Source organism: Pelodiscus sinensis, chromosome 8, assembly GCF_052426305.1.
Source record: "Pelodiscus sinensis isolate ZL-2025 chromosome 8, ASM5242630v1, whole genome shotgun sequence".
Taxonomy (NCBI): domain Eukaryota; kingdom Metazoa; phylum Chordata; order Testudines; family Trionychidae; genus Pelodiscus; species Pelodiscus sinensis.
The window spans coordinates 32,798,295-32,810,702 of NC_143059.1; the positions used below are offsets into that span (position 1 = coordinate 32,798,295).

The window sequence follows — 12,408 nt, forward strand, 5'->3', positions numbered from 1 at the left end:
ATGCGGCAGTGCTGTAGCTGGCATTACAAGGTATTTATGTGCCAGACATGCTAAACATTTGTATGACCCTTCATGCTTTGACCACCATTCCTGAGAACTTGCTTCCATGCTGATGAGTTATGGCTGATAATTATCCGAAACATTGCAGAGTGGCACATGTTCATTTTTGTCATGAATCAGATGCTATCAACAGAAGATTGATTTTCTTTTTGGGTGGCTTGGGTTCTATAGTTTCTGCACCCAAGTGTTGCTCTTTTAAGACTTCTGACAGCAAGTTCCACACCCTTTACCTCTCAGCTTTTAAAAGGCATATGAATTTTTAGCATATCTGGCATGTAAGTACCTTGCAATGTGGGCTCTGAAAGTGCCCTGGAAATGCCTGTTCTCATTTTCAAATAAGAAATAAATAAGAAATGGGAAGCATTATCTCTTGTAATGTAAACAAATCTGCCTTAGCAATTGACTAATTGGATTTGTAGGATCTTTATATTGTTTTGTTTTTGACTGTAGCCATGTAATAACAAAAATCCACATTTGTAAGTTGCACTTTCATGATAAAGGAATTGCACTGCAGTACTTGTATGAAGTACATTGAAATTTACTATTTTTTTTTTACAATACAGATATTTGTAATCAACATAGTGAGCACTGTACACTTTGTATTCTGTGTTGTAACTGAAATATATTTGAAAATATAGAAAAATACCCCAAAATATAATACATTTCAACTGGTATTCTATTACTTTAACAGTGCAATTAATTATTTTAATCAAGTTAATTAGTTTTGAGTTAATCACTTGAGTTGTGGTTGACAGCCCTAGTTCCTAGATTTAATATTCCTTATTAGCACTAGGGATGTTAAAATGCAGCTAATTGATTAGTTGACTAGTTGATGGAATTTCCATAAAGTACTCGACTAGTCGATAGGCACTTCCGCATTCCTCCTTTAAAATGTACAAGAGTCCCCGCCGGGGCTCTTATGTATTTCAAAGCCATGGAGCCTGGGGTCAATGGGGGACCCAGCACCTCCCTTCCCCCAGTTTTCCAGCCAGAGCTGGGGAAGGCTGGGGCTGTGTGCCCTGCCCCACGTGCCATCCAGGGAAGGCTGGGGCCATGTACTGCCCCATCATCCTCATGTTCTGGCAGGGTGAGGAAGGCTGGAGATGCATGCTGCCTGTTTTCCAACACTGTGCTCCACCTGGGACTGGCTCTTATGGTCAATGTTGAGTGAAATCAGCATGCACCTCACTTCATGTGTTCTTGTTTTACGTGCTTGTCACTTGAGTAATACCAGTATGAAAAAAACTACACCAATGGAATCTGGCAACCCTTCCAGGTGGGCAACAGTAAACAAAATGTGTCACTGGCCACACATAGAACCCTGATGGGCTGCTGCTTGCCTACCACTGGCCCAAACACTAGGCCCACTATACCAGCATAACCTTTCCCTTGAAGACATGGTGTAAGTCTACATATAGAAACAATAGTTAGCAGCCTTTGCCTACCATAAGGAATGTGAGAGAAGAACATGCGCATCAGTGCCCTACAACTGAATTTAGCTGGTGGCAGCCGGAGTCTGGTTTTACAACACTCAGTTCAATTGGCAGAGGAGTAGGTTTACCTAAATTCACCTACGAAGCAGATAGGAATGTTGGCATATAGTCAAGTAAATGATTAACCAATAAGCCTAGGCATATCAATTAATCCTATCTACTACATGCACTCCCCCCACCTGCTGCCTCTGTATCAGGGCAGCAGGCAGCTGATCTGCAAGGGGAGTTAGTTTTTAAACTGGCTCCCCTCACAGATCAGCTCTCCATGGGCAGTGAACCATATGGGCTCGTGGTGCCCATGCTCCAGCAATATCCAGAGCCGGGGCCCTGCTCCAACAATATTTGGAGCTGGGTCTCTCAGGCCCTGCTTAGAGCAGGCCCCATCCTTCCCGCGTGTCCTCCCACCCCAGCCCTAGAGCGTCTCTGCCCCAGCCCCGGATCGTCCCTGCCGTGTACAACTTTCACTCAGCTCCCTCTTGCCAGCTGCTGCTGCCATGTGCAGCGTGCTCAAACAGGTGGGCGGGGAGACGCTGGGTGTGACATGATGTGACGGCCCGTGACTTTAAAACTGCTTGGCGGCACGTCGCACCACGCAGCTAAGTTGCGGGTTCAGAGTCCAGGAACTTCTGGGGCGGAGCGCAGACTCTGGTCCCGCAAAGTGGAAGGCAGAAGGTAGGAGAGGGGCAGGGGAAGGGAGAAAACTAGGGGAAGGGCTGGGAGAGGAATGGGCGTGAACAGAGTGGGAGGAGAGAGGGGAAAGAAAGGGGAAGGCACCAAAGGGACAGGATAGAGGAGAGACAAATGCCAGGGGGCCAAGTGCAGACAATGAGGAAAAGGGCAGAAGGGGAGGTGTCAGTGGGAGAGGGACAGGGTGATGCGGAGAGGGTAAGGGCATTGGAGACTGGAGGGGGTGGTGCTGGGAGAAGGCTTGATAGAAGGGGTGGGCATGAGGAAGGCAGGGATGGAGCAAATCATATGTAAGGGCACAGAGGGGCATGAGGGAAACAGGGGAAGAGGATGGTGAGGGCATCAGGGAAAAGAGGGCAAAGGGAATAGGGGCAGTGAGGGAAGGGGGAGGCACCAGGAGGGGACAGGGGTAAGGGAAGGTGCAGGTGCCAGGGGATTCAGGGGGTGAAGCAGAAGAGCAGACACCTGTAGGGGAGGGACCAGCACCAGAGGAGAGAGGCAGGGCAGGTTTGTAGAGGAAGGTGTTAGAAGAGGGGATGAGGAGGGGTAGCTCACATGATCAGAGTGGGGCTACTGGAGGACTGGGCACAAGGGGGAGAGAAGGGCTGGTGGAGAGGGGCAGGTTGCAGGAGGGCTGAGGGCAGTGAGAAGGGCAGGAGTCAGGACAGCAGAGGAGGGTGAGGGGTTGGGGGGCAGCAGGCACCAAAGGAGCTGATGGAACAAGGGGAGGAGACATGGCAGCAGGGAGAAAAGGTAAAGGTTTAAAAATATTTATTAATAACTTGGGTGCCACAGTGGCACATCCAAACAAGCCACATGAACTCAGTACTGGTGCACAACACAAAATTCATTCTGCTCACGGAAGGAAACTCTTAGGCTATGTCTACACTGTCGTTTTCTTGTGCAAGAAGTCTTGCGCAAGAACACGTTCACACTGCCACGTGCAAGCTGTGCTTTTGCACAAGTGCATCCATGGCAGTGTGGACGTGCTCTTGCCCAAGAAAGCTCTGATAGCCATTTTAGCCATAGGTGTTTCTTGCTCAAGAAATCCCTGCCGAGCATCCACGCTGCCCTCTTGCGCAAGACGCCCTCTCTTATCACGCCGTACTGTAAATTTCCTTGTGCAAGAGCAGGCGGGCAGTGTGGATGCTCTGTGGGTTCGTGCGCAAGAACAGCTGTACTTGCGTAAGAAGCTGCAAGTGCAGACATAGCCTTAGAGGGAACACTTCCCCCAGCATCTCTGCCCCCGAGTTAGTCACACACATTGGGTTAATGCAATTGCAGGATAGCTGCACGAGGGGGGTTTGGTGGGGGCCAAACTAATCCCTGTTTGTAGGAGAATGGTGGGAAAAGCCCTTCTAGAGGGGTGACGTGATACCTTTTCCTTCTGGCCATGTGTCCCTCTTGCCCCGAGCCTGTTACCTCCCGAAGCCTGGCTAACGGGGCACCACCAAAAACTATACAAACCTGCCGCCCATGCAGCTCCCCCCATCTGCCACCTCGGCTAGAGAGGCAGGAGTGGAGTAGTAGGGGAGCCCTAGGAGTGGGGCCGGAGTGACTGGCTGCAGACCCTGTCGAATACTCGTGTAACTGATCATATTTTATGCGGTTACACACTATTCAATTACACCATCGCTAACACCCCTAGCAGCGGGTCTGCCCACAAGAGCAGTGTCTACCACAGGGCTCCTGGAAGCCAAGGGCGGCAGCAGCAGCTTCTCCGTCCCCCGTCCCCCCCCAAGGGCCTGGCAGGGGGAAGTCTGCAAGCTCCGGTGCCACCTTTAAGCTCTAATCTCGCTACCGCTCTGTGGCGCTCACCTCGAGGGCCCGGCCCCGCGCTAGTGCGGCGCAGGCTGTCTGCAGGCCGAGGCCTCACAGTCCTCCGAGCGCGGGCGCCCAGGCAGGCGCTGCCCCGCGGAAGGCTTCTGCAGCAAGTGGCTGTTGCTGGCTAACACCTGGCTCGGAGCCGGCGCAGGAGGCCTCGGGCCGTAGGTTGAGTGCGAGGGGCGCCAGGCGAAGCGATCGCGGGCTCGGGCCGCCGCTCCCCGGCACGCAGGGGGCCGGGCCAGCCTCGAGCGGGGGCGCGGGAGGAGGAGCCGGGCCGGAGCGGGGAAGTATCGCGGTGCTGCCGCCAGTCGCTCGCTGAGCGCTGAGGGAGGGAGCCGGGCTCCCGAGCGGTGCGCGGGGCGATGGGGCCGCGGGCCCGCCCCACCCCTCCCTGCGCTTTCGGCAGCCGGTGAAGCCCGCGTATCCCCCGGGACATGGCAACCGAGCCCCCGCGCCAAGCGCCGCCTCCGCCTGCGGGGCGCCCGGAGAGCGCGCCGCGCCGCGCTGGGGACGGGGAGGAGGCCGAGCCGCTGCGGGGCACCGCGCCCCAGCCGTCCCCTCCCTCAGTCGCGGCAGGCGGGGGCAGGCAGGGGCTGCTGAACGGCTGCGTCCCGCTCTCCCACCAAGTGGCCGGGCACATGTACGGCAAGGATAAAGGGGGTGAGTGCGGCCGAGGCGTGGAGCCCGCCCCTGCCTAGCCGGGGGGTTCACCCTGGGGTGGGGAGCACACCGGGCCCTAGCTCTCGGTCGCGCCCGGGGAAGGGGGCGTGTGTCCGGTTTAATCTCCTTCCCCTTTTCGGTGTCAGTTTGAACTTGGACCCGCTGTTTCGACTGGGTCGTGACCCGTCCCTCCTGCCCCATTCTAGTTAAAGCTCCTCTTAGTTTTCCGTGCGGGTGTGGGATTGCGTTAGTGGCTCTCTGCTTTGCTCAGGTGAGTGGCGTCTCTGGGCTCCCCTTTGGCCTGTTGGGGCGAGTGAGTCCTCGGCGGGGCATGGATCTATCTCCTACCCATACTGTGTGCAGGGATTCCTGCTGACGGGTAGGTTCTGAGAGAGGGGAGAAACCTGCATTAATCTACCATCCAAGGGGCCAACAAATGTCAATTGTTCCATAAACAAATACAGGACTATGTAGCACTTTAAAGACTAACAAGATGGTTTATTAGATGATGAGCTTTCGTGGGCCAGACCCACTATGGAATTGCTCCATAGAGATTGTTCTCAACTAAAGGTTGTACAAAATTATAGGAGCAATTGCCTTGGGATTCTCTGGAGCAAAGGGCATGACCGTTGATGATTGTTTCTTAGTTCAGGTTTCACTAGGATGCCTGAACAAGAGCGATAAGGAAAACATCTGAGTAAGGTGTAGCTGAATATAATAATGTTATTAATTATGAACAACTAAAGAGAGGTTTAGTTTACATGCAAAAAAGTATCTGTGGTGTAGAAAAAAACGGGGGAGGGGGAGGAATAGTTGGGAAAGAGAAGTACCCATAATCGGTGAAAAACAGGGAACAGTCATCTCTCAATAGCCAAGACTTTATTCACATTAATCACTCCGCTTTAAACAAGTGGTCCCTTTTGATGATGTGTTGGGAAAATTTCTGGGTTAGGCAAAGCAACTTGTCTCTGAGGTAATCTTAAGAGATCCAGCTTAGTAGGCATAAAAGGATCTGTGGGAAATGTCATTGTACATTATTATATAAAAGGAAATGCAAGTTACTAATCCTTTTAGCTGTTAACTGAGAGGAAATGCCTATTTTGGCTGGATGTACATATTAATAAATCCCTAATATTCTGATAGCCTCTTCTTAATTGTCTTCCTCTTCCGTTTTCTGAGATACTTTTTGTGAATATTTATTTTCACTCCTCAGTAGGGATAATACTACAGCACTGAAGTTCTGGGTTGCTGGAGAGGAAAAAAATATTAGTTGAACAAAACCCAATCTTAAACTAGATATTAATGTATTCAGGAAAATTGTTACTCTACTGATGTTTTGTCTGTCAACTGAAAAGTAAGTTTAATTTAAATAAAATCTGTTTCTTTGCAATGGTTCACTTTGTAATACAGTTAAATACCTTTTCCATAATAAGCCAGGTCTACACTGGGGATAAGTTTGAATTAAGATTCGTAACTCCCATCTACGTTAATTGCATAGCTGGAATTGACATGTACCTTAATTTGAACTTTGGTGCTGTCTGCACAGCAGGAGGTTGAGGGGAGAAATGCTCCTGTCATCTTCCATTACTCCTCAGAAGAGTAGGAGCACCAGCATCAAGGGGGAAGGGGAGATGCCCTTAACAGGTTCTTACTAGACTTGCTAAATCAAATGCTAGAAGACTGACCTCTGGAGCATAGATATGCATGTAAGTATGGATGTGCTCATTCATTATAAGGTTAAGTTAAGGTGATTTTTTTTTTATTCCTTCCCAAAATATGCCAGCATATAAAAACAGTAGCTACTAGAGAGAACTTTGATAACTAATTAAAAAGTTCTTGTTTCTTATATCTATATATACAAGCAACACACAAATTTGTTTGAAAAACATCCATCTGTACCACAAAGCTTACCCATTAGACACACTAATACAGATAGTCTATATATAATAACCACAGTCTTTCTAAATAACATTACATAAGCAACTGCAACATTCTGGTATGCTTCTACTCTGGTTTAAAATACTCCCAACTTCTTCTTGTTCTTTGAATATGTGTTTTCACTTTCAGAGCAAACACATCCCCAAAAAGACATGTAGGTCCAAGTTCCTCAAAGACATTGTGGAGCCTTGCTTTTACTGGCTACATTGGAAGTTGGGAACCTGAGTGCTTTTGTGGATTTTGGCCTTAGTGCGTAGTATTAATAACGTTCATCCTTGTGAATAGTAGAACACTTTATAACTTTCTGATGTGTATGTAAAGGGAATATTAGGGATGTGAAGGGTTTTTTTTTTTTTTTTTTAAATCAAAGACCCTCTGTATAATGGGAGTGGTTGGCAGTAGGGATGTGAAAATATAATGGTTAACCAATGATACAGAGGCAGCAGCATGGGGCTGCAGGCGGGAGCCAGTATGCATGAGGAGCTGGTGTAAAGCTGGCTTCTGGGAAGCTGATTGCCACCCCATGTTTAATCATGTAACCACTGAAATTTCAGCAGTGACTTGGTTACTTACAAACATTTTAAAGTCCCTACTTGGCAAGTCTTATCTGAGAGTGAGCACAACTTTATGAACAAACTGTAATGGCATTATGATTGTTAAATATAAAATTTCATTTGTATACTAGTTTTGCAGCTTCTCAGCTTGTGTTTCTTTTTCATGCATGCAGTGAGCATTATGTTAATCTTGTGAGTCTATCTGAAATTGTCCATACTAGAAATGCTCTGTATGGTAAGAAAGAGTATATGTCGGATTGGGACCCCTGGCATGCCACCTTAGGGCTGAAATTCCACTGAATCAGCTTGTTCGGTCAGCCTGGGCCCCACGCTTGCTGAGCCAGGCCCTAAGGCGTTCTCTAGCAAAGCACACAGGTAGGGCAGAAAATACAGACACTGAGATCAGTTCTGGGAAGAGGCCTTTCTGCAGCACCCAGATGCTCCCTTCCCTTTCTCCCCCCTCGTCCCCCTTGGGATGCAAATACAAAGTTATAAGAAGTTTGTCTCCTCCTTCCATGTGAAGGAAGGTATACATAGCCTCTGGCCTCTTCCCCCCCCCCCCCCCCAGTTAGAAATGACATGAACTGGGTTATATTATAAACCAAAAATAAGTTTATTAACTATGAAAAGGTGTATTGTAAGTGGTCAAAGTGGCAGCAAACAGAGCCAAGCTAATTGTGAAGAAAATAATACAAAGAATGCAATCTAAGCTAGATACATTAAATCATAGAATACTAGGACTCGAAGGGACCTCGAGAGGTCATCGAGTCCAGTCCCCTGCTCTCATGGCAGGACCAAATACTGTCTAGACCATCCCTGATAGACATTTATCTAACCTACTCTTAAATATCTCCACAGATGAAGATTCCACAACCTCCCTGGGCAATTTATTCCAGTGTTTGACCACCCTGACAGAAACTTTTTCCTAATGTCCAACCTAAACCTCCCTTGCTGCAGTTTAAGCCCATTGCTTCTTGTTCTATCCCCAGAGGCCAAGATGAACAAGTTTTCTCCCTCCTCCTTATGACACCCTTTTAGATACCTGAAAACTGCTATCATGTCCCCCCTCAATCTTTTCTTTTCTAAACTAAACAAACCCAATTCCTTCAGCCTTCCCTCATAGGTCATGTTCTCTAGACCTTTAATCATTTTTGTTGCTCTTCTCTGGACCCTCTCCAATTTCTCCACATCTTTCTTGAAATGCGGTGCCCGGAACTGAACACAATACTCCAACTGAGGCCTAACCAGCACAGAGTAGAGCGGAAGAATGACTTCTCGTGTCTTGCTTAAGTAACTAGGTACAAATAATATCTCACCCTAAATGTGGTTCTAATAATCTTCATGCCAGATACCCTTCTATTCTGGGCCCAGTTCTTTCCCCCAGTCTTATTTCCATTAGTTGTTTCCAGCGGTCATCTTGGGTGGGGATTTGCAATAAGGTGGGAATCCTCTGTTTGTAGTGTGACTCCCTCCCCCCCTTTCCTGAAAAAGTATAAAATTCAAGATGGGTACCAGTATCAGATGACATCGTCACATGTCTCCGTAGGGCCCCTGCTGCAACCATTCTTCACAAGTTGAAAAAGTTCTTTTACAGTTCATTGTTTTTGCTGATGGGCCATCATTGTTATACCCCAAAATCAGGTGGTAGGCTTCACCCAACAATTAACACATTAGTTCGTAACTCCAGCAATGGAATGAAGCATGCATACAAATAGGCAGGGGAGCCACATCTATGCTTTGTCAAGGGGTATGGGGTGTCTCTGCACTACTGGAAGTGGTGGGGCCAAAGACAGCCCCTTCTGGTGGGTCTGCAAATAGGATAATCATATTTAGTTAATCAAACCTTTTCAGTGGTATCTTACATGAGCCATCTTGCATAAAGCATATGTCAGTTATGATTAGGGATGTAAAATCACATTTAATCAATTAACCAGTTAAACATTGGTTAATCGCTTAAATAGGGGTTGGGGAGGGCACTTCAACCTATCTGGGCTGGAGTTGGAGCAGTGGGGCTGCTGTAGCTGGGCTGAAGCACCCTAGCATGTGACAGGTCCTGCTGGGCTGGAGCAGCCCCTTGCCTGTGGGGGGTGGAGAGATGTGGGGAGGGAAACTGGTCCAGCCCTCACTGATTAACTGTAACTGGTAAGCATCATCTGGCAAGGGTGATGTTAACTGGTTAACCATTCACATCCCTAGTTAAGACAAGTTAATAGTATCACAATTTTTTCATAGCACATAGAATGCCACTTCACAGTATTTCCATAATCCAGCACACATGATTTTTTCAGTAACATCTGGTAATGAAAACATCTGGGATTCTGTTTGAGTGCATGGGAATGAGTGATTACTGAATATCACAGGTTAGTGATCTACCAGCCAGATTGGATTCCGTGGCAATGCTAGTTTGAAGAATGTTTGTAGACAGCTATTCTGTTGGTCCCCCTTATTCATGGCAGATTGATGGGACTAATCTGTTGAAAAGTTTCAAACTGAGAAAAGAACTTGTCATCCTATTTTCAGAAGTGATAACAGGTCATGTTCTTGGCCCATCTTTGAAAAGTACTTTGAGATTCTTTCAAAGGCTCATGTCTTTCTGTTTTTCTACTTAAGAAATAAGCAGAAGTGGTTGGTGTCTTATAAACAGAATGCTCAGACTATTTACATGAAAAATTGTTTTATTTATAATTCCATCAAGGGTCAGTATTACATGTAATGTAAGAATATTTGTGTTTATAACCAAATAAGGTAGCTTTCTTGTTTTGATCATTTGAGCATTTGTAAATGTGCAGAAAGAAAATTCCATTGTTTTCCATCAGTTGAAGTCAGAATTATGATTTCCAGCGTGCTTTACTAATTGTTTATAAATCCATTGAGATATAGATCTTGTACATGAAATGAAACTCTTAACTACATTAGCATGATTCTCAGTGTTTATGTTGTTGCCTGTGTTGTTTTAGGTGGGAAAGTGAAGAATCTTGTCCTTTTGAAATGTGCTAGAACAAAAGTGCTGGAAACTCATTAGACTTACCATTTGTTAGTGGGTTTTAACACTTGGAAGTGTTCTGTATAGTTAAGAATGATTATACTAAACTCTTCACATAATAAACTTCAACATAATCCAAGTGGTAGGCAGTTTAAAAACAAACAAGCAACCCCCCGAAACAAACCAGCAAAACTATTGTATCATAGTTTGTCCTTGAATTTCAATATTACATTTCATTTGTTAATTCAGTATTGCATGTGTATTATTTTGAAAAGTACCTGCCTGGTCTTGAATACTGTATTGTCTAACCTTGATGATAACCTATAGCTTATATTCTGCCATGGTAACTGATGTTCTGTAGGTAATTTTAATATTGAGAATTAGATTTTTTTTTTTAAATGTACCTCTTGCTGTGCTCAAGAGAAGCAAGAATCTTGAAATGGAAAATGGACCATATATAAACCAATATATAAGACCATATATAAACCAATATATAAGACCATATATATACCAATATATAAGAATATTTCTTATATTAACTGCTAAAATTGTTTTGTTCACTGCCCCCATTAATACTGTTTTGTCAGCGTTTTCATCTGAATAGCCAAGTGTATGGGATAGAATTGCATGTGGGTTTCTGAGGCCAGCAGACAAGATGTGTCCCATCCTCTGTTCTTTTTGGTATGACATTTCAATGAGTTGTCACCTGCCACCATTACCTAAAAATACCCATGACAAAATAACTAGAAACTGTCAGGAATTATTAGGAAAGCTGATGCAAAAACTTCATGGGCCTCTTCACTGGTCCTTGTCTATTTTACTGCAGAATACTGCTCATTTGTCTAGAATGATGGATCTTCACACATCGCTTGTCAATGTTTGACATCCCCGTGTGTATTGCTATGGACAAAGTATAATCAGTGTTACGCAACCATGGTTTCCTGTACTGGCAGACATCAATCTAATCCCAATTTGTCACAACATGGGAATCATTCTGTCGTCTCATCATATTTGAGGGAACAAGGATCTTCCAATACATGAAGACTTTAATAACATTCTGAGATCTCCAATTAAATTTCAGAAAACCTTTTTTTGGCTTGCAGTGCAAGGGTTTGAAGACTCAACATATTTTTAATCAAAGTTCAATGGCAGGCAGGGTGGAAAAACAACAACTTCCTGAACAAACATCTCATCTAGGATCCAGCCAGAGAATCCTATGGCTTTTCACTCCGTTGGAAAATATGGTCCACTCTGAACTGCATATGCATATCATGTGGCAGGTGGTATCTCCTTCCTCTGTAAATGGAGACAGAGCCACGATCCTACTTGTGACTGTGGAAATGGATGTCAGACTATAGCCTACTTCAAATAGCGTCCAAAATGATCATCTCCTGGTGGTATATCAACTATGTATTCCATATCACCTGAGACAATCAGCTGGATAGCCACTCTAAATATTGACAATTATGTTTTTAAACCATTACACAACCTTTTAGGTAACTTAAGCCCAGGCCATGGAGTGCTTTGATAAGGACTGAGGCCTTAAACTTGATCCATAGTTCTGTGGGAAGGTAGTGTAGAGAGCATAGGACAAGTAGGTAGCCCATGTTGCTGAGGGGAAGCTAAGCATTGTTTTGCATTACAATAGACTTCTGATATCTGGAACCTTTGGGACCTAGGTAGTGCCGGACTATCAGGACAGACTATAAGATGGTCTGTCTCTCACTCTCACACTCACTCACTCTCTCTCACACACAATGCCAGTGGCAAACTGACTCGGTCCCGTCGGGTTTCACTCGGTTCAGCTGCTGCTGCTGCCGCCTTGTGACTCGTTTTTTGCCGAAGCTCACTCGGCTCTTGCCATTTTGGTGCTGGACTATCGGGAGTATTGTACTATTGGAGTTTTTCTGTAGTTGGAGTTTGCTAAGTGCTGAAGTTTTTAGACCCAGATATATTGCATTGCTGTAGTTCAGCTGTAATGACTAAGGCATGAATAGGTGAGGCCAGGTTTTCATATGCTAGGAGAGGATGGAAATTCCTAGCAAATCTGAAATGGACGAAAGCATTCAGTAAGGAATCTAAGGGCATCCCCAGATTGAATAGAGAATTTTGGATGTGAACCTTGAATCACAGAAGACTGCACTCAGCTGTGAATTCCTCAAAATACTTTAGTCTCCGCACTAGAATCACTTCTGTTTTGCTTGGG

At 45.8% G+C, this 12,408-nt stretch overlaps 1 protein-coding gene across 1 annotated transcript in view; it reads left to right on the forward strand.

Moving 5' to 3' along the window:
* Window positions 1–4,356: 4,356 nt before the first annotated feature.
* IPMK (inositol polyphosphate multikinase) overlaps window positions 4,357–12,408 on the forward strand; it is an 88,181-nt gene continuing 80,129 nt past the window's right edge. The window contains exon 1 of the mRNA XM_075935027.2: window positions 4,357–4,727. Coding sequence (XP_075791142.2) covers window positions 4,502–4,727 — 226 coding nt within the window. The 5' untranslated portion in view covers window positions 4,357–4,501. The remainder of the gene's footprint in view (window positions 4,728–12,408) is intronic.